The sequence below is a fragment of the Chiloscyllium punctatum genome, chromosome 5, assembly GCF_047496795.1.
Source record: "Chiloscyllium punctatum isolate Juve2018m chromosome 5, sChiPun1.3, whole genome shotgun sequence".
NCBI lineage: Eukaryota > Metazoa > Chordata > Chondrichthyes > Orectolobiformes > Hemiscylliidae > Chiloscyllium > Chiloscyllium punctatum.
Window position 1 is genome coordinate 123,444,123 of NC_092743.1, and position 23,201 is coordinate 123,467,323.

Here is a 23,201-nt window from a genome sequence, read left to right on the forward strand (position 1 = left end):
GCCGCAGCTGTGGTGTGTTTAGCACCACCACAGATTTCGAATGGGAAAATGGAAGGAACAAACTTTGATTGGGGATCGAGCATTAGCTACAGCTGTTCTCCAGGATATGAATTGTCCTTTCCTGCAATTCTAAGCTGTGTGGGAAATGGAACATGGATGGGAGAAGTCCCTCAGTGTTTGCGTAAGTAGACAATAGATAATCAGTGAGGATGATGAATTTTGTACATAATAATTTGCTTGTGTAGTTGTTGGTCATATATTTTATTCTAACATTTATAGTTAATGAAATGTCAAAGGAAAACAAGACTATGCAAACTTGTATTCAGCAATTTTTGAGATTTGTAGCTCAGGTTAACGATAAGCATGTAAGTTAGCCTCCTGAGCTGGAAGGTCTGTTTTCAGACGTTTTGTCACCATGATTAGGTAATATCATCAATGAGAGTCTCTGGTGAAGTGCTGGTGCTGCCTCTCTATTCATAGGTTTTGGTTTCTTAAGGTGGGTGATGTCATTTCCAGTTTTTTTTCCCAAGGAAAGGTAGATGTGTTTATTGATGGAGTTCTGGTTAGAATGCCATGCCTGTAAGAATTCTCATGCATGTCTTTGTTTCACCTGTCCTAGGGTGTGTGTGCTATTCCAGTCAAAGTGGTGCCCTTCTTTGCCTAAATGTATGGAAACTAGTGATAGTGGGTTGTGTCTTTTGATGACTAGTTGGTGTTCATGTATTCTGGTGGCAAGTTTCCTGCTAGTTTGTCCAATGTAGTGTTTTTTTATAGTTCTTGCATGATATTTTGCAAATGACATTAGTTTTGATGGTCATATCAAATGGATCCTTTAGGTTCATTAGACTTCACTTTGAATCTTGTATTTACTTTGAAACATCAAGCATTTTACCCAATAGCAATGGTAGGTTATTCCTGTTCCTTTATTTATTTATTGTTTGTAATTTGAATTGTTTGTAGAACAAAGCAAAACATTTGCCCATTTTGCATCTTTCTAAATTCCCACGTTCATGAGCTTGGTCTATAACTTAGTTTGAGAAAGCAGCTCATCACTACCTTCTCAAGAGCAACAATGAACAGGAAATAAAGGCTGCCCCACCCAGCAAGAGAGTAGGAAATTCACTGAAATTACAGGACATCTAAAACAAGTGAATCCGGGGAGATTATTTAACAACCCTTCAGGTGAAGATTTAAAAAAAATCTTATCATGTGTATGCAGATAAATAAATTGCCGAAAAATTCCAAATCCATTGATGGGCAAATTTAAAATGATAGATAAAATTGAAAAAAATGACCTATAAACATTCTCTAGAAAGTTATTGACTAATTGAGGTGAAAAGAAGAAAATGGAGAAACGCTGTAAAATCGAGAGCACAAGACACCTGAATTAAAAAAAAACTATTATAGCCAGGTAAAATGAAATTATTTGAGTATCTCAAAAAGTTTGGACCCGGGTTGAAATTTTCATGTAAAGGCAGAAGAAATGACAAAAAAATTACATGAGTAGTTTGTATCTGACTTCACAAAGAAGTGTGTGAAGCTATGAATAGATTGAGAAATATGAGGGAAAAGGTGATCATTAATGAAAGTTGATAGGTCACCTATACGAGAAGGAACACATGTCCATTGCTGAATGAAGCGCAGGTAGAAATAGCAGGTGCATTGGTCACAATAATTCAATCCTCAATATACAGAGGTAGTGCTGGATGATTTGACGATTGCTGATGTTAGAAGAAAAGGGGAGGAATAAACCAGGAAAGCACAGGCCAAGCAACCGAATGTGGCCAGTGAGGAAGTTGCTAGAAATCCATATGGGCTAAGTGAGTTTTCATTTGGAAATGTATGGTTTACTCAAGGAGAACCAGGATGGATTTGTTCAAAGTTGGGGCCCCCTCATCACTTGTCATAAGGCAGAAATAGGAAGGTTTTTCAGATAATTTCACCATGTTCAAAAGCATGGCACAGTGGGAAGGAGAATGCAACTGAGGGAGAGGGTGGTGGGGAAGCTTTGTTAGTATGAAATGGAATGAATACAATAGCCAGAAATGATCTTGGATTGGATGATGTAAAATTCATTGGATAGTGGTAAAAAATGGAAAGTTGAAGAAAACACTAGTTCGAATAATCTATAGCCCCTCTAACAGCATCTGTATTGTAGAACTGAGGACAAGTCCAGAGGTATTGATAGCATGCCAAATAGGCAACACGTTAATCATGAGTGACTTTAATCTTCATATTGATTGGAAAAGTCAAATTGACAGAAGTAGCCATAAAGAAGAAATCATAGACTGTATTGAAAACAGTTTCTGCAAAGAAAAGGAAATCTGTTTCCTGGAACAATACATTATGGATTTGATCACGATTTATTATTTCTTCATGGGACCTCAATAATGACAGTGTTTGCACGGTCATCATGAGTAATCTTCTACTTCCAGGTTTTTATTATGTTTGAATTCCATCATCTGCTATTTTGGGGTTCAAACACACGTCACCAGAGAATTAGCTTGAGTTTATGGATTGTTAGTCCAGGGACATTACCACTATACCACTGCCTGCCCATAATATGTAATGAAGCAAGTTTAACACATTATCTCAGAACAAAGATCCCCTCAGAAAAAGTGATCACATTAAAGTAGCATTTAGTTGTAGACAATAGCGAGAGTGGTAGACCATATGCCTTGTTGGGAAGTGGGTACAGTAACAGACATAAAATGAGGGTGAGGTATTAGAAAGAGGATGGTGTCACTTGCACTGGCAGAATAGAGAAAGACGTTGGCTTTCATCTTACATTGCAAAGCATTCTTCCATGAGGCTGAGATAGCTCCAACCTGGGTGGCAACCTTGGACCAGCCTGGGTAGTCTGGTGTTGTGGCCTCCACTGCTGATCCTGAGTAACAAAGTCATCCCAAGTCTACATCACCACATCCAGCAGGAGCTCCAAATCCCTGTCTGCAAAACAGACCACCAATTTTCCCCTGTCGTCACGTCTGGGGCAAATGTCAGGAACTATGCATGGCAACTGTTGACTGACAGTGCTCGTAGAGGTACACAATGACTTATTAAAGTTGGTAAGGGTACAAAAGCTGATTGTCTTTCTGTGGATATCTGCTGTGTGGCGAGTTTTTTCTGGGAATAGTGTATGGAGAATTTGATGTGAGGGATGCCAAGGGGTAGGCTTGGTCATAACTTAGATGCATTTGGTAAGATATAGTAAGAAATCTTGCTAGCTCTTTTAATCCTTCAAGTTAATTTCATAGCACTGACATTAATACAGAATCCTAAAAATATTTTGCATTAGGTTTGTTGATTCTAATTAATGTGACTTGAATAAACTGCTGTTATATGAAAATAACAACATGAGAAATAGGAGTAGGAGTAAGTCATTTGGCTGCCCTGGCCTGTCCCTCCATTCAACAAGAACATTGCTGATCTGCACTTGGCCTCCATCATGCCAGCTTATTATAGGCCTCAACTCACCAATATTTCAAAAATCTATTTACCTCCCCACCCTGGGTAGAGAATTCTACACATATACCACATTCACGTTGATTAATTCAAATAGATTTTAGCAAATATGATTAGATGGCAGACTTGGGTTCTATTTGAACTCCAAACGGATGCAAAAATTCAAATAGAAGCATATAAATTTCCAAAATTAAAGATCACACAACACCAAGTTAATGTCCAGCAGGTTTATTTGGAAGCACTAGCTTTCGGAGCGCTGCTCCTTCATCAGGTGGTTGAGGAGAATAAGATTGTAAGACACAGAATTTATAGCAAAAGTGTACAGTGTGACATAACTGAAATTATATATTGAGAAAGACCTGGATTGTTTGTTAAGTCTCTCATCTTTTAGCATGACCATGTTGGTGTTTACTTGCAAAAAAAGTCAACTTCAATGAATGAATCGTCTTTTACTCCTTGTGTTTTTCACAGCAAAGTTTTGTGGAGACCCTGGCATTCCAGCACAAGGAAGAAGAGAGGGAAAAAGCTTCATCTACCAATCAGAGGTCTCATTTAGCTGCAACCCCCCTTTGATCCTGGTAGGTTCAAGCACCAGGATTTGTCAAGCTGATGGATCTTGGAGTGGCTCACAACCTCGCTGCATAGGTAGGGATGCCATATTCTGTAACATAAATGACACTTCAGCTTTGCTTAAATCTTTCAAAATATAGATATGTCAGATTTATGATGAATTCATTTTTTGTCTTGTGTGTAATCTGTGATGCAATTTTCAAGATGTGTAGTTAGAGTAGAATTTCAAACCATTGTTGAAGTTGTTAAGTGATAATTTTATTTTAATTGACATATGTGTTCACTGGGACTTTAACACTTGCTGGGAAGATTCTGTCTGGAAAATGTATTTATGATACACAGAGCTCACACTCTGTCTACTCAGAATTTGGCTCCTAATGACTGCCAACAAAGGTTAAGATGCTTTCAAAAATGTCTAAATTCCTGGGGAGTCATAAGGAATAAGAATACTTGCCTTCCACAGTCCTGTCTAATCATTTGCTCCTTTTGCTATTACTGATTGTTTAATTACTGTTGGCAAAGCAAGTAGCCACCTAAAAGGCAGTAGCGTTAGTTCACACATGAAATAGCAGTGAAGTCAAAGACCCATGTTTGCTCCAATTTCTAGCTTGCCAATGGTAAACATGTCTGTGGCGTGATTTGTCCTCCAAGTGAACAAAATATCTGAAGATTTCTGCATCAAATAGCTTATTTCGACATTAAAATCAAGAAGATCTGAGATCCAACTTAGCTGTGCCCCAATACCCTGTAATGAGTCACTGCCTTTAGGAAAGGAATACGTGGTGCACAAAGGGCTAAATTCATAAAATGTGTCCATTTGCAGATAAAAGTTTGACAGTGAAAAATGAAATAGGAACATGATATATTATTTGCTTTCAATTAGAATCTTCACATACCACATGTGAAAACCCAGGAACACCACTACATGGAACGCAGAATAATACCTTTGGTTATATGGTGAGTAACATAAAGAAATGTTTTTATACAGTTGTTAAAAATGTAATTGCAACTTTTAAGTATTGTTCCTGTAGTATTTTTGAGCATTTTCTTCCGAAGGACAGGACACTAATTTCAACACCTTTGTGATCTAATATAAATGCTTGGTTAATAGAGGAGTGTGTTGACAATGCAAATATTAGAACCCAATTACAGTAACAGGTTTGCTGAGCTTTAGCAAGTCAAACAACATACAGTAACAGAAGATCACTAAGCATGAAAACTGAGCATCTCAGGAACTGATTAAATGTAATATAACATTCCCTTCACAAGAGAAATTAGACATTTCTCCATGGTGACAGTTCCAAAGAACCACCACCACAAAAAACAATGACATTACAGTTGACCTCCTTATTTTAGAATTAAGGAAAAGAAGAACATTGATTTGAAAATTTGCTGACACATATATCAATTTTATACAGTAAGTGAATGCCTGAGTATTCAGTATGTCAGGTGATGTGTGCTCACATCCTCCACTAGAAGTTTATTGCCCATCATATTGTTAATTACTGAGAAGCCTCCATCAATTCTGTCCTTTATATATAAAGGCCAAATGTCTATTTCAAGACACTTTCCCACAATTGAACTGGCCTAATATTGCCAATGCCATAACTTGTTCCTTTCAGGGTATCCTTAGCTACAAATAGTTTTACTAGTCAGTTTTTGAAGACATATCGGAGACTACAAAAAAATTAATTACATTTATTTATTAAAAAAAACCTGCCATTTCACCTGGATGGTTTCAAAACAATTCAAAGTCCATTGCTTGATTGCACCATCACTATTCCACCTTCCTCTTCTCACCATGATCTAACTAGGGAGACTGCTGATGATAAAGTGGCATCTAATTCTAATCCACTTTTTCTGAGGAGCTGCTTGGTGACATAATGTAAATAAGGTTTGAGACCTAATATCCATTGTGTTTTCAGCCCACCAATATCAGCAGAACCAATAGTCAGGGTTCTAGCTGCCAAAATTTAGAATCTATGTTCTTCAATCTAAGACAATCCTTATAATCCATCATTTTCACCAAGTTTTTAGTGATCTGCATTAATGCTTATGTGGTTGGGTGTCAAATATCGGTTGATAATAATGTTATATAATATCCATGTAAATGTTCCTGTATTATAGATGCTATATGATTTTTTGGACTTATTATTGAAAGACAGTAGGGTTTAGGAAGCACATTTCACATTTTAAGTACTCAACAGCTGAAGAAATGGCCACTACATGTAATGCATTTAAATTTGGGAAAGCCGAAGAGGCCAGAATCATGGAGGTGTTATTGAACGTTACATTAATAAGGATGGAAGAGGCCATATAAGGATACAAAAGCAAGTTGACATACTAATATTGAGACTTTGCTTAAGCAGCAGCTAATATAGGCCAGCATGAACAAGGGTGATGGGTGAACAAACTTGGTTATGACTAAATAGAGAAGGTTTGGATGACAGATCAAGTTTACAGAGAGTGGTGTGAAGGTGGTCATGATTGCATTCAGCTGGGCAGGTTTAGAGCTTACCAGAATGTGAATGCATTTTTCAACAGCAATTGAGCTAAGGCAGAGGCAGAAGCTGGCAATTTTACAAAGATGGAAAAATGTAGTTTCTGAGATGGCATGAACATGTGGTCAGAAGGTCATCCAATACCCAAACACAACAAGAAGGCTGCTCATAATTTGGTTCATCGTCAGACATCATTCAAAGGGACAATGGAATACATGATAGATCTTGTGTCAAGAACCAAAGACCAATGCCTTGCATAGCATGCAGCTGAAATGGAGATTATGTAAGCTAGCATGATGCCAATGCAGTGAATGGGTTGTGGGAGAACTGGAGGAAACCACCTGTGAGCCAATGGCCCTGCCACAACCTCAATCTTGCCTTATTCACTTGCCTCCAGAAATACAAGCTGGATTCCTGGTATCCTTGGTGAAGTGCACTAATGCTTAACAGCAGCACTCACCCTTCTGGTCATGTTGCCTAAGTCTAATTGGCCTGCTGCTCTTGAACACAGGATTCTTCTTGAAACTACCTGATGAGATTAATAGATTCACAATCATAAGATTTGCACAAGTGCTTTCATCATTATCAGCCGACTCCACGACCAATTTCCAAACCACTCCCTCCCCAATAATGGTTGAATAGCATTTTTACACACAAAGAACATTGGTTGACACGACAAAACAGACCATTTGGAATCTCATTCAACTTGATTTTCTGTTTTTGCATGATGAACAGAGGGAAAAAAAGGGTTATGGTGAACATTCTAATTCAGAAGAACTGTGAATTTTCTCAATATAATGCAGAATGGCTGTGAACAATATTCCTTGTTTTACTTGTAATCAATAATTCAAACCGATTCATTTTGATTCATATACAAGACAATCTTTGGTGCTTCAAAGAATGTTCAAAATACTCTAATTATGTTGGACTTAAGACTGAGCCCACCAAATTCACCGGCCTGGATTTTGCCATGTTTAAACTTTCCTTATCCACTGTGTTAATGTTTAGGCAAATTCAATTATTTACACCATAGAAATAAATTCATAAAAATAGTTTATTTTGCTTTTGTAGGTTTATGATTGTCAATATGTCAATTGAAAGAGAAGGGAATATTTTACTTAGCACAATTTATTTTTGTAATTGTCTGACAAATAACCTATTGGTCAATAATTTATTTTTAAGTCAATAGTTTGTGACAAACAAAATGAATACAAACTTTTGCTCAAATCAACAGAATTACAATACTTATAGTGCATCAATTATGATATCCCAAGACAACATCTATGTACTTTGTAACTTGGAATATATTTGGGGATGCTGCTGATATATGTAAAGCACCACATGTCCATGTTAGCCTTTGATAGTAATTGGAAGAAAAATATCCAGATTAATTATGTTAAAAGTAATTACTTTATCTGTGATGGATATAGCGAAAATCAGAATATTACAAGAATGATGTGCGACTTTAAGCAGTGTCCTTTACAAGCCCTAAAATAATGTTTTATATTCATCATTAATGCTTACATGGATAATAACCTTTCTAATTAGCTTATATCAATTAACAAGATTTAAGTGTCTTGATTTGGCTGAGTTAGCAACTCAAAGGTATAACTCAACTGATCAGTGTTCAGCTTGTCACAATCTTAAAGGTAAAGTTGTCATATCTAATTATAGCACATTTCCATTTAAAATACTGCTGAATTTAGAAGCTATGAATCGAGATTCTACTCAAGTGCTTAAAGAATAATTTGTCCAAGGTGATTTACACCAATTTTCATTCTAAGATGAATAGAACCTATGTAGCTTCTTTTAGGCAAGGTTAAAGCATTAGCTGGAAAAATCATGGAATTAGGAGAAATTGTACCCTAATATTGTTTCATTTCAACCATTTTCTTACCTGAAAATGAAAAGTCAAAATTAGTCAAAATCAACAAGTTGAAGACAGGCTCCCCTTCAACAGATTTATCGATCTAGTCAGTAGTAATCTAGTTCCACTGAAACACTTAATTCCTAACCCTCACTATATGCATTTGATTGAGAACCTGGACCCATGAAAATTTTTTTCTCTGCAAGACCTGTTTTGCTAGCTTAGTAAGTCGATTGACTTTCCTTGATTAATGCATTTATGCTTTTATAATCATTTGTTCTTTTTGTGACCTTATTTTTAATCAATGTGTCAATATTTATTTGCACAGGATTGAAGTAAGTGCAGATTTTAAAGCCTCTATTATTGAGAATTCAATGACCTGTTATTTGACAATAATATTAGGTTGTGTGAACAGCAGGGTTTTCTTCAAAAGAATTTTTATAAAAGAGTGTTTAATTTTCTGAACAATATCACAACTGTTGACTGTACATAGTTTGCATTGGTTGAAATGCCAAGGAAAGGTCATTAGTCAGGATGGAAGGTATGGGTGGCATAGATTTTGGAGAGGATATAATTTTACATGGATTATTTAAGGAAGACAATTTGAACTCACCTTTCAAATAGTTCCAAAATTCATACTGTGGTTACCTATACCGCTCTGCATCTTCTCTATAACTATAACATTCTATTCAGCATTGTGTTCTATTGCCCTAGTGTACTTATGTAAGGTATGATTTGTCTGGTTAGCAAGCAAAACAATACTTTTAACCGCACCTTGGTACATGTGACAATAATAAATCAAATCACATCATCATGAAGAAACTAACCTGGCAGTGGATCACTGATGTGGAGATGCTTACCTCTGCAATGGACCTAGCTCAGTCAAGAGAGCAGAATGTGGATGTAGTACTTACACCCTAGTCCTTAGCCACCAGAAAAAACAGGGGGCACTGTGAATGGGGGTAGGAATTATAGAATTGTGCTCCATCTATGAATTTTGAAAGGCTTCAGATATGTCCCAATGGTGCAAACGTCTGGGCTTTTTAATCTGCGAATATCATTTTTGGCTGTTTTTGCCTCTATCATGAGGTTGGGAGATGATGATGGAAAATGATTGTATAGGTATCAGTTTTTCTCTTGTATTTTTAATATGAGAGTTTTGACAGTAAATGTTGCCAGGCCATTCAAAAAAGTTTGATCAGGTCCTTGGCTCAGGTCTACACAGATACGCATTCCATTAGGCTAGCTAATAGGTACAAGACCTTTCCTTTTTCAAGAAATATTTCAAAACCAATTGTAAGTTGAGCCAATTTGCTACATAACTTGATTTCGTTTGCAGTTAAACATTACATGAATGGCACATGAGGTGCCAAGTATACATTGTTGGAAGAACTAGTATACTGTTATAAGCCTGCAACTCAGTAGATTTAAGCATTGAAAAATGTTAGATTGTAAATAGAGAACATTTTGGGAGATCCTCAGATTTAAGTGCTTCAGCAAACTGGCTGCTGTGTCTTATTTTAGTCACATCATATGATTCCTATTGTTTTGCCAGTGATAAATAGGGAACTCAAAAGGGCAAAGTTATCATCCTTTTTTCAGCATTCATTGAATTCATCATGATTGAAATACAAATCTTAGTCACCAGATTTTTCTTCCTTAATAGAATAAAGGATTATGTGGTGTACTGCATTGATGTGACAGGTTTAACATGAAAAAGAATAGGCAAGTTCACAAGTGATATTTTCAGTCATTAATGAATCGCAACAGCAATTTAAAAATCAATTCTTACAACATGTAGATACTGGGTTATCATTTTGGATTTAAACTATGAAAAGGATTTTTTTTTATTTTATGGAAGCAAAACTGAAAGCGAATGGTCAGTTTGCTCCTTGCCCTAGTGTCTCAGCTCAACTGTTCATTCGATGACTGATTGGGAAGGAGAGCCAACTGGACGCACAAAGGAGGGATAACTGCCCATCCAGGATTGTAGAGGGGTAATTTCCAAAGCAGGAAACTGATTAAGGCTACAAGTTTGAAGGCAGCACACTGTCTGAATACTGCTGTGCTTTTTATTGCTCAAAAATGAGTCTGAAAATCTGCAGATACACCCACTTCCATCAGCAGAATCTGCTGTTCCATTCAGCCTTCCTTTCCTACCCTTGTTTACCTGTTTGTAGGTGCTATAACACCCTTCCAAAGCATTTTCTTGAGTGATCCCTGAGAAATGGTGCAGGCAATGACCAATTTCAGACAATTGGGTGAACAAGTTCAATAGATTGCTAATTAGCAATTCCACAATGGAAAACAGGCTGAAGATGTCTGTACCGCTCCCTTTTTCACAATTTTGGAGACTGGCATAATGTCTTCTTATGGCTAACTTGGTGTCATCACACTCTGTTTCACATTCATGTGGAAGTCCTGTCCACCCAATTTTCAGCTGTAAGTTCCACCCGATGATTCTGTGCAACAGGATTTGGATTTTCAGTTGGACCCACCATTCATTTGCAGTATGCAGGATGGATTTCTTTCAGCTCCACCCTCCAACCCTTCCAAAGCAGAAAACAAGAGCATGAAGTTCAGGAATAAAACATCCTGAAGTACAAAGATGACAAATCTCCCATTTTGGAGCTCAGTTAGCCTGCAGCAAATATCAAAAGATTATTTGTCAAATATTTAGAGTAAGTTTACTTCTTCCATAGTCCAAACTGAAGTTATCTATCTTCAGACCTGACATTGATAAAACGGGAAACCAAAGGACAGTTTGGTAATTCTACCATTGCAGTCACTTACCCTACTATTTAATGGGAATGAATTAGCGATATCAGAAAAAGAATCATTTTATATGACATCAGCCAATAGCCATCAAGATCACATAATTGTTGACCTAATGCTTACTACTAATATTCTGATAAGATACAATACTTTACGAATGTATTTGTTTAGGTTTGACTGAAACTGATTATTTTTCAATCTTTATTAGTTAATCAACAGCCAGCAACAACAACGTGCTTTAACACAATAACGGTTCCAAGACCCAATGAGCGATATGTTCCTGTGCCCTTCTTCCAGCACTGACTGGTGATTAGGTTTATAAATATGGCACAGTACCCCTTCTTTCAATATTTTAGCAGCAGCATTTCTTGTCAACACTTGTATATTCAAACAAGTTAGCGAGTTGCAAATCTGGTTCAGTTCTTTTTGCAGAAAAATTTTTTAATCATTGAACTGTTTCCATTTTGAGAAATAAAGTAAATCTTTTGACCTTACAAAGCCTGGCTGAAATGTGCTCCTTTTCCAGAAAGTAATTATTTTGAAAATATTGTTATATTGAAATTCATTTTATACTGGAATATTTAAGCTTTCACTGTAAATTTGCTTTGAAACATCTATGTTCAATTTATGTAGAACAATGCATCTCTGACATTGCTTTTATTGTGAAAGCACACTGGAAACATAGAACAAAGAACATTGGAAGACTCCCAATACTGTACTAAGTCGTGAACTGTGACAAAATTGGGGTAATAAATGCTACAAATTGATGCAAGTTTGAAAGCCATTTTCTTAACTTATAAAATGCATTAGCTGCTTTGTCTCAGCCAGGAATGATTAAAACAAAACATTATTATATTAGCCTTTGCATCCTAACCTTGAATACTGTCTAATTGCAAAAGGTGTAGAACTGCTTGCTAAATACTGCACAGTCATCAATTAAAAGATAAGTGTAGAATTAACATTGCTAATAACTGGTCTCAGTTTTTCAACCTTTTTTTTGCAGGTGGGAAGTGTTGTGCAATTTCACTGTAAGAAGGGACATTTACTGCAAGGATCGACTACTCGGATTTGTCTTCCGGACCTCACCTGGAGTGGAATTCAACCAGAATGCATACGTATGTAAATTAATCCTTAAGTATGTTTGGTAACGAAGTGTGACATACATGACAGCTTCTGCATATATTAATCAATGCTTGTTACAGACCAATTTTGCCTGGATAATATTAAAATTGCAGAGTATCTTTTATCTGAACTGCAAGTTCAGTTCAGTTGAATAAGGAAAGCGATAGGAATTTTATGTAATCCTTATTAGATTCAAATGTTATCATATTCAGCATTTGAAAATCCAATCTGCATATGGCACTGATCATGTTTTTTTTTCATTTTACTGTCATTTAGCCTTGCATACCTAAAGGCTTTGTTTCATTGTTTCATTAAGTTTATTTTCATATAACAGATTGAAAATAATTCTGCAGGGGCTGTCTGAAGTTGTGATGGAAAGAGAACTAGGTATTTGTAATAAATGTAGGATTCTTTAATTCTACAGTTAAGAAAAGATTTGTTGTCTTTAGTCTTGGAGTAAATAAGTCAACCTTTATTTCTCTTAAGATTTTAATTCAGCACTATTTTGGCTTAAATACTGTAATTAACTCAGTATCAAAACAAATTATTTAGTGAACGTCAGAACCTGCTGACATTTTTACATTGAGTAAAATGATTAATTATTTTTTACACAATGCTTCTCCAGTGATGGATAGCTGATGATCAGATATTCCAAGTGACCTAACAATGTTGTTGCTGCTGGGGCTAGATAGAGTTGGGGAAAAGAAAGGTTAAGGAACTATGTTGCCCACGGGAGTGGCAATGGCGAGGAAATGGTTTGAATATGCCAGGGGTTTGTTTCATTATCTGGGAGGATTAGAGATTATGCAGAACTTGAAATAAAATGGATTTTCAAAAGCTTAAAAAGCTTCATGGGATATAATGGGCAAAAGGAAAGACATGACATGTCAGGTAGGCTTTCCTCTACGGGCATGACCTTAATTTATGACTAAACAAAAAAAAACTGCTGTACACTATCCTTAAAGAAAAATCGCTTAAAAGATAAGCCTTTCAATTCATTGAAACTTTGCTGATATTGAGCTTCCACACAACTTCTTTCCACTCTAATAATTACCTTTTTGTACCCTTCAAGACCACTTCAAATTGGAAAGTGTATATTTTTATATTCTGGCAGCCTTTCTGCCCAGAAACCAACTTGATGGATTGATTTGACTTGCTGTTGGATGGCAATGTTTTGGACATTGCCACATCCCAGGTGGGAAGTCTGCAACTGGATTAGTGTTAGTATGGACTGGAGGTGTCCAGATCTTGTGAAGATGGAGCCCGATCCCAATGGGCATAAGAGCATGGCATTGGATCTTTGATCCCGGTTGCATTCCAGCCCATGATTCGTGTGAACAGTTGAGGGAATGCAGTCTCGATCTAGTCATGAGAGCCATTAGGTGGAGGAGAGGGAATGAAGCCAAATGGCAGACAGAGCAGGAAGGTGGTGTTCCCATAATTCTTGACCCACAAACAGTGTTGGGAAGACACTTAATATTTCCATAAATTAAACCTTGCCTCCCTTCATGTGAGGGTTTCCCAAGGTTCAGCCTGGTGAATTTGGAAAGATAAGTTAGGTCCGAGGTGCATGGACAGCCTTCCTTCTGAAAATATGTTTGATATCGAGCCATCCCTATATCAGTTGAGGGTACAGGTTGGCTACAGTCCTTGAGATTTTAAAAATGTTTGCATCTTGTCTGTCCTCAACTATTATTTGCAGTTCAAATTATTTCCAAAGCATTTGATAAATTCTGTCTAATCTTACGACCATGAGGTATTCAAATGAATCTCAATTATTAGTCTTAATAATAAAATTGAATAATGCTCCTATTCCTTACAGACAAGCAACTGAATTGGCAAAGTGGATTAACAATCACAATAGAAGCATTCTGAATGAATGAGCAAATATTCAACAATTCATTTTCGTGGCACAGAAGTATAAGCTGTACTTCCATCAGCAGGATTCTTCTCAATGAGTCAGAATGTCATCACTTCAATTCTCACTTTAAAATGCAAAAATCTAGGCATGCATTCCACTTAGTGCCAAATATGGGTTGCAGTGTCAGAAATGCTGTCTTCTGGTCAGCATGATAACCTGAGGCACTATTTGGTCTCTTGGGTGTATGTAATAGATCCTAATCTATTATCTTGAATAGGAGCAAGTGAGCTAATTGCAAGCCCCTTGACTCATGTTGGTGGCTACCCTTGACTGACAGTGTTAAGACTGTCTGATCAAAGGCTATCTGCTTGACTGAGGTAAGCTGTTAACAGTGACAGGCTACCTAGCTTTGTGTCTAGACTAAATGGGAAGGCAAAGACAGAAGTAATGTGAGACTTGGTTCTCTGGTAGAAAGGGTAAAGCACAAAAAGGTAGTCTAAAGCAATACCAGACTGGGATGCTGAGAGCACCCAATGTGAAAGCAAGTTTGCACTGTGACGGTGAGCAAATATCTCGGAGGTACAGCCTGGTCCAGTCCATGAGCTGGGTGCATGACCCTGAGTGCACATGTCCTTGCTGAAACATTGTAACAATGATAGTTACCAGTGCGGAAGCTTCCTGCAAGTGGACTGTCAAATGCAAGTCATACTGAGAAATTTGCCACACATCTTATGAAAAGCATAAAAGGTGGAGTAAACATACTCCTGGTATCAAGATTGGTCTCACTTGATTTCTCATTTAATTCTACTGCAAATCTTGCCAGAGCCACATCACACAGACCCTTTCAAGATTCCATCCATGGGATGAATCTTACATTATTTTAGCCAAGTCCAAATTGCTTTGAGTGAGTATTTTGGAGGGCTTTTCACCACAAAGCCCCATGCGTTCTCTCACTGCATCATTAGCAAAGTGGCTGCATGAATTACCTATCCTCCCTGAAATAAGAAGAAATTTCTTCACCCAGAGAGTAGTGAACCTGCAGAAACATCTGCCACAGAAAGTTGAGGCCAAAACATTGATTGTTTCAAGAAGGAGTCAGATATAGTTCTCAGGAATAAAGGGATCAAAGGGTATGGGGAGATAGTGGGAACAGAGTGCTGAGCTGTATGATCAGCCATTCTTATATTTAATGGGAGTGCAGGCCGGAAGGGCAAAATGTCCTAATGCTACTTCTATTTTCTGTGCTTCTATGCCTCTATAGCTCTACTTATGTCTGATTCTGACATCACCTAATCATGAGCCATTCCTGGCCATGAAGTGACTTCACCTGATGAAGGAGCAGTGCTCAAAAAGCTTGTGATTTGAGCTAGTTTTGTTGGAGCATAACCTGGTGTCATTGGACTGTCGGGCAGAAAATGGCATACCAGAAATTTTGCAGAGCTAACAATCCAGAGTAATCCAAAAGGTCCAGATTGGTGAGAAGTGAAAGATTTAAAAAAAACCTAAGGGGCAACTTTTTCACACAGAGGATGGTGCCTGTATGGAATGAGTTGCCATAGACAGTGTTGGAGGCTGGTACAATTACGATGAGGAGGTGGACAAAGTTAAAATCACACTACATTAGGTTATAGTCCAACAGATTTATTTGGAAGCACGAGCTTTCAGAGTGGTGCTCCTACGTCAGGTAGCTAGTGGGGCAGGATCATAAGACATAGAATCTATCACAGAAGATCACAGTGTCGTGCAACTGATATGATATATTGAACAAACTTAGATTGCTGTGAAGTCCTTCCTCTCTTAGAATGGGTGCAGGTTTCGATTTATTAATATGTAAATCTCAGAACTTCTTTCAAGTCATATTCTTGAGATAACTTAAGGTTTAATAAAACAAAGTGACATCTCAGACAATGCATTGCAGGTCTGAGGTTAGAGTCTGTTTGCATTTCAAACTTGAGTCAGACTGGTTCTATTTCCAAAGTCGGCATTTATAAAATGTCACATGGATTGATTGCCTACAGATTTTGCACTTTTTGAACAAAATGGAATGTATCTGCAAATACTGTTCTCCAAATACAAATTCAAATTACAGCATTTAAAAGACATCTGGATAGGTATATGAATAAGAAGTGTTTAGATGGATAAGGGCCAAATGCTGGCAAATAGGACTGGATTAATTTAGAATATCTGGTTGGCATGAATGAGTTGGACTGAAGGATCTGTTTCTGTGCTGTACTATGACTCTATAAATTCTCTGGGGACAAAAATGCCAGAGAGGAGATATTTAATAGAAATAAAATCTAGAATTGAAAGCTAATATTAGTAATAGTAATCAGGACTGTCATTTAAAAAATCCAATATTTCACCGATGTCCTTTAGAGGAAGAAATGTGCCATCCATACCTGGTCTGGACTGGCCTGGCCTGGATTGTAAATCCAAACCAATAGCAAAGTGATTAACTCTTAACCAGCAATCCACTCAGTTCAAATAAAATTAGGGATAGATAAAAAGTGTGAGCGAGAACAGAAGGTGAGTCCAGAAAGAGGATTGTTAATTACAACAGAAGAGAGAGGGATGGAAGAAAGGAAAATTGGGCAAAATGGAGTTGTTTGCTATCTTTTGTTATTTGGGGATCATTGGCTGGGTCAACATTTATTACCAATGCTTTTTTAGCCATCCAAAGTTAAAATGAATATCAAGATACCCAACAAGAGTTTCTTTAAATGTATTTTAAGAAAGGTCAAAGACAAAAAAGGCCCATGAAAGAATGAGGCAGGGAAAATAACATCGGGGAACCAGGAAATGGCAGAGGATTTGAATAAATACTTTGCATCAGTCTTCAGGGTTAAAGACACCATTAACATTCGGAAATTGTACATTATTCAAGGGGAAAAAGGAGGAGAGAAAATAAATGCAAAAGTCATCACTGGAGAAAAAATGCAAAGGAATCTAATGGGGTTAAATATCGCAAAGTTCCCTACCTGAAGGAAGGCATCCTCATATATTATAGGATGTAGCTGAGGGATATTTTTCCAAGAATACTTAGATTTTGGAAGTCATGACTTGGAGGTGCTGGTGTTGGACTGGGTATACAAAGTTAAAAATCACACAACACCAGGTTATAGTCCAACAGGTTTATTTGTAAGCACTAGCTTTCAGAGCACTGCTCCTTCATCAGGTGGTTGTCAACCTGAAGTTGTGTGATTTTAACTAAATTCTGGAAGAGTTCCAAAAGATTGCAAAACTATAAAATATGATACTTTAATTCAGAAATGGAGGGAAACAAAAACATGTATCCATAGCCCAGGTAGTTTAATATCTGATACTGGTAAAATGTTAGAGTCTATTATAAAAGTTGTAATCGCAGAGCATTTAAAATTATGAGAGACTGGATAGGCTGAAACTTTGTTCATTGGGGTGCAGGAGGTTAAGAAGGTGATTTTTATAATTATGAGGTGCACAGATAAGGTCTTTTCCTAAGGTGGAGAATTAAAAATAGAGGACATATTTTAAAGGTGAGAGGCGAAAGTTTGAGAAGGGACCTGAGGGGTAACTTTTTCATACTGTTGGTCGTTCATATGTGGAATGAACACATAGTGTTCATAGCCAGAGGAAGTGATAGATGCTGGTACAGTTATAACATTTCAAAGACATTTGGACAGCTATGTGAATAGGAAAGGTTTAGAGGGTTGTGGGCCAAATGAGTCAAGTGGGAATAGTTTAGTTTGCAAAACTTCTTCAGCATGGACAAGTTGGACTGAAGGGTCTGATTCCATGCTATATGACTGTATGACCAAAACTGTTTACAGTGTACATAAATAACTTTGAGAAAGGAAGCGAATGTACTGTAGTCAAATTTGCAGACAAAATGAAAACAGGTGGAAAGGCAAGTTGTGGAGAGGAGACAGGTTGTAGAGAGGTATCAATGGCTTAAGTGGGCAAATAGAATACAATATAAGAAAACATGAGATTGTTCATTTTGGAAGGGTGGACAAAAGAGCAGAATATTACTTGGATACAGAAAAACTGCAGAAAGCTGCAACACAAAGAGACTGAGGGCACTTGTATTTGAAACACAGAAAGCTAGCACACACATCCAGCAGATAATCAGGAAGGCTAATGGAAAGTTAGCCCTTATTTCAAGGATGTTGTAGTGCAAGAGTAGGTAAGTCAAGAGTGTGGCGCTGGAAAAGCACAGCAGGTCAGGCAGCATCCGAGGAGCAGGAGGATCCACGTTTATGCCTGAAATGTCAATTCTCCTGCTCCTTGGATGCTGCCTGACTTGCTGTACTTTTCCAGCACCACACCCTCGACTCTTATTTCCAGCATCTGCAGTCCTCACTTTCTCCCTGTAAGAGTAACAAAGTCTTACTGAACAGTACAAGGTGCTGGTGAAAATACATCTGCTGTACTGTGAGCAGCATTTGCCTCCTTATTTAAGGAAAGGTATTGTGTCATTGGAGGCAGTTCAGAGGAAGTTCACGAGGATAATCCCTGGTGTGGAAGGATTATCTTGTGAATAAAGAATGGGACTGTCCTTACTGAAGAGCTGATATCATTGAAACATATATGATTCATAAAAGGGTAAATGCTGAGAAAATATTTCCCTCCATGGAAGAATGTAAGACCAGGGGTCATAGTCTCAGAATAAAAGGGTGCCTTTTTATGACTGAGATACGGAGGAATTTCTTCTTTCAGAGGGTTGAGACTCTTTGGAATTCATTGCGACAGAGAGCTGAGGGGGCAGGGAACGTGCGTAAATTTTAGGCTCAGTTTGGTAGATTCTCGATCAGTCCGGAAACGCAGAGTAATGGAGTAAAGGTCAAAAGTGAATTTGAGGAATGTTAGACCTGCCATGATCCTATTGAATGACAGAACAGGCTCAAGGTGATTTTTCTTTCTTACGGTCTTAATACCAATGTAGAAGAAGCATCAATAAAAGTGAGGTGAAAGATATGTTTCTCTTCCTTTTCAATTTGCCTTGTTTAATTCTCATTTAAATGCTGATAAAAAGAAATAACCATACACTCCTGCATCTCTATTTATCCTTATGTCCTGTTGAGTGATTGCGTCATCATTTCCTCCCTTTTTTTATTTTAACCTATTTTTCTAATCAACCTGTTCAGAAATGTTATTACAGACCTTTTTTTTTTCAGTTTTCTTCTTGATGGTTATTTTTCTGAAGTTTGTCACTGATATTCCAAGGAATGGAACTCAACTTTGTCAGAGATGTAAAACAATTGGGAGTTGATCAGTGACCTGTGATACACCTTGTGCAATTTTTATTTTTATTGATGAATTCAAAGGTACAAACAGTAACCCACCACCAGGTGAATATTAGTCAGTAATAATCAATAAATAATCTTATTACCACTAATTTTGTTTACTTTGAGATGATTTGAAACTCTTTGCAGAAAGCTGTAAAGAAAAGATTTTGATTGGAATAAGTGTTATTTATTATTTTTCCGTTTGTCGCTACTGTTTTCAACCTAATTCATATGTAATTGCAGCACACAACTGCAAACAGCCAGAAACACCTGCCCATACCAATGTAGTTGGGATGGATCTTCCTTCACTGGGTTATGTATTGCTGTACACCTGTCAACCTGGATTCTTCTTAGCTGGAGGATCAGAACACAGAGCGTGCCGGTCTGATGGAACATGGACAGGAAAATCACCCATCTGTCATGGTGAGACATTTCTTTAAAAGCCACCAGTTTAGACCTATCATTTTCAGTAATCACTCAAGTGCCATAAGCTCAAAGCTTTTGTTGAAAATTACAGGAATAGATGTCTGGCAAGTGAGAACAAATGCTTGCAATTTTCAGTCTTACGTGTGTCAGTCATAATTTCTGATGCCACTTTAGATTCATAAACGGTTCTTGCTTAAGTGTGAAAATGACATAGTATGCTGAGTCATGCTCAAATTTTGGTTTATTTATGATCTAAATGTTTTCTTGCAAGTAAGATAAAACACATATCAACCATGATATAAACAGTAATGCTTCACTGGCATAAATATAGCTGGCTGAAGCTAATTCTTAAGCTTACAAGGTCACTAGAATGATGCAGGAATCCTGATATTTTTATGACATTATTGCATCTACCGAGTAAAACACATGAATTTAATTTCAGCAAACCTTTTATTAACCAGCACTTATGGGACCATGAGTGTGCCAATTAATCAAATATTCTGGATGATCAAAAGATTCATATAATTAATGTAAAAGACGCACTAAGTAAAAAGATTCATCCTTAGGAAAAAACAGCATAATACAGGGAGGATGAGGCATCCATGGCTGACTAGGGAAGTCAGGGATAGTATATAATGTGATATAAGGCAGTGGGAAACCAGAGGATTGGGACGCTTACAAAGACCAACTGAGGACAACAAAAAAAAGGAGAGAGAAGATTAAATACGTGGGTAAGCTAGTTAGTAATATAAATAAAGACTATAAGAGTTTCTTTACATATATAAAGGACAAAAGTGGATATTGGACCGCTGCAAAATGGCATTGGAGAGATAGTAGTTGGGAACAAAGAAATGGCGGAGGAACCAATAGTTACTTTGATTCAGTCTTCATGGTGGAAGACACGAGTAATATCCTAAAAATTCAAGACAGTGAGAAGACAGAGCTGAGTATGGTAGCCATCACCAAGGAGAAGGTGTTAGAAAAATTGAATGGCCTGAAGGTGGATAAATAACCCAGACCAAATGGACTACGCCCCAGAGTTCTAAGGTAGAAATCTGAAGAGATAGCAGATGCATTAGTGGTGACCTTTCAGGAATCACTGGAATCAGGGAGTGTCCCAAAGGTCTGCAAGATCACTAACATGACACCCCTGTTTAAAAAGGGAGTAAGGCAAAAGATGGAAAATTACATGCTGATTAGCTTAACCTGGGTCATGGGTAAGAGTTTGGTGACCATTGTGACAGGTGAGATTTCTGAATACTTGGAAGTGTATGGTAAAATAGGACAAAGTCAGCATGATTTCATCAACGGGAGTGTCACGCCTGACAAGTTTGCTAGAATTCTTTGAGGAGGTAGTGGGCCGGTTCAATCAAGGAGAGCCAATGGATGTTGTCACAAAGCTGATCCTTTTTGTCTGAAAGCTTTTTTTTCTCAAAGGTACTGTGTCCTTGGTTTTATTCAGAGGGATCATAAATCAGCTCCTGGTTCTGATTAAACTTGTTTGGTACAGAGATTAAAGAGTATTGAGACGCCTTTTTGTTTAAATGCAAATAGATGAGACTTCAGGCCAAAGTGGTGATGTTTTAGAAGTGACCTGTATAATGAAAGGGGGAGTGGTTAGCTCTGTAGCTGAGCAGTTCGGTCCAGAGCTAGTTGGGAGTTCAGCAGTATGGAAACAGGCTCTCTCTCTCTCTCTCTCTCTTTCTCTCTCTCCCTCTCTCTGCCCTTCCAACTTCAACCTGTAAGCATCTGTTCCATTTGTACTGTTTTTATGTTGATTTGCTTATTGGGACTGTTGTGTATATTCAGAACAGCATAATTAACTCCAGTTTGAATAGATGGTTCTGTAGGGGTTCTTTATTCTGTTCATTGTGTTTCATTATGCAATTTTGTGAATGAATTTCTGTCTGTTTTAAAACCTAGTAATTAACCTAGCTATCTTACTCTGGGTAATTTTCACGTACACTTACCAAAACAAATTGCAAAGTTATGGCCTGGTTTGCCTGCTCAAGAATGTTTTGAGTGGTCTGTCCTAGTGCATAACAATGTTAATTACCTGGACTTCCAGAAGGCCTTTGACAAAGTGCCACATAGGAGACTGCCGAGTAAGATGGCAAGGTGTTAAAGGCACATGGTGTTAAAGGCAAGGTGCTAGTATGGATAGAAGCTTGGCTGTCTGGCAGAAAGCAGAGAGTGGGGATGAAAGGGTCTTTCTCAGGATGGCAGCCGATAACAAGTGCCGTTCTGCAAGTTTCCTTTGTTGGGGTCACAACTTTTCACTTTATTTACTAACGATCTAGATGAAGGAAATGAGGCCATTCTGGCCATGTTTGCAGGTACTACAAAGATAGGTAGAGGGACAGGAAGTTTCTGTGGAGGCAGGGAGGCTGCAGAAGGAATTGGACAGGTTAGGAGAATGGGCAAAGAAGTGGCAGATGGAGTACAATGTAGGAAAGTGTGGGGTCATGCACTTTGGTAAGATGAATAAAAGCATGGGCTAATTTCTAAGTGGGGTGAAAATTCAAAAGTCTGAAGTGCAGTGAGACTTAGGAGGCCTAGATCAGGATTGTCTCAAGGTAGACTTGTAGGTTCAGCTAGTGGTTAGGAAGACAAATGAAATGATGGCATTTATTTTGAGAGGACTTGAATATAAAAACAGAAATGTAGTTCTGAGGATCTATAAGGTTCTGTTCAGACTATATTTGGAGTTTTGGGCCCCATATCTCTGGAAGAATGTACTGACCCTGGAGTGGTTTCAAAGGAGGTTCACAAAAATGGTCCCAGGAATGAAAAATTTAACATGCCAGGACAGTTTGGGAACTCTGGGACTATACTCGATGGAGTTTGGAAGGATGAGATGGGATCCAATTGGAATTTACAGAATACTATTGGGAAGTGTGGTGCTGGTAAAGCACAACAGGCCAGGCAGCAACTGAGGAACAGGAGAATCAATGTTTCGGGCATAAGCCCTTCATCAGAAATATGGGACAGCCCACAGCCTTAGAGTAAAGGGAAGACCTTTTAGAATGGAGATAGGAGAAACTTCTTCAGCCAGAGAGTTATGAATCGATGGAATTCATTGCCACAGAAGGCTGTGGAGGCCAGGTCATTGAGTATATTTAAGACCGAAATAGATAGGTTCTTGAGTATCATGGAGATCAAGGGTGACAGGGAGAAATCAGGAAAATGGGGTTGATGAACTTATTAGCCATGATTGAATGGTGGAGCTGACTTGATGGGCTGAATGGACTAATTTCTGCTCCTGTGTCTTATGTCTTATGGTCTCATAAGTAATAGAAATGTCCTGCATGGAGCGTACATTGTTCTCCTTCATTTACAACATACATGAC

At 37.8% G+C, this 23,201-nt stretch overlaps 1 protein-coding gene across 1 annotated transcript in view; it reads left to right on the plus strand.

Moving 5' to 3' along the window:
• csmd3b (CUB and Sushi multiple domains 3b) overlaps positions 1-23,201 on the plus strand; it is a 1,933,688-nt gene that overhangs the window by 1,889,579 nt on the left and 20,908 nt on the right. Inside the window, exons 60-64 of the mRNA XM_072571243.1 lie at positions 8-181; positions 3,937-4,110; positions 4,919-4,992; positions 12,182-12,293; positions 19,669-19,848. Coding sequence (XP_072427344.1) covers positions 8-181; positions 3,937-4,110; positions 4,919-4,992; positions 12,182-12,293; positions 19,669-19,848 — 714 coding nt within the window. The remainder of the gene's footprint in view (positions 1-7; positions 182-3,936; positions 4,111-4,918; positions 4,993-12,181; positions 12,294-19,668; positions 19,849-23,201) is intronic.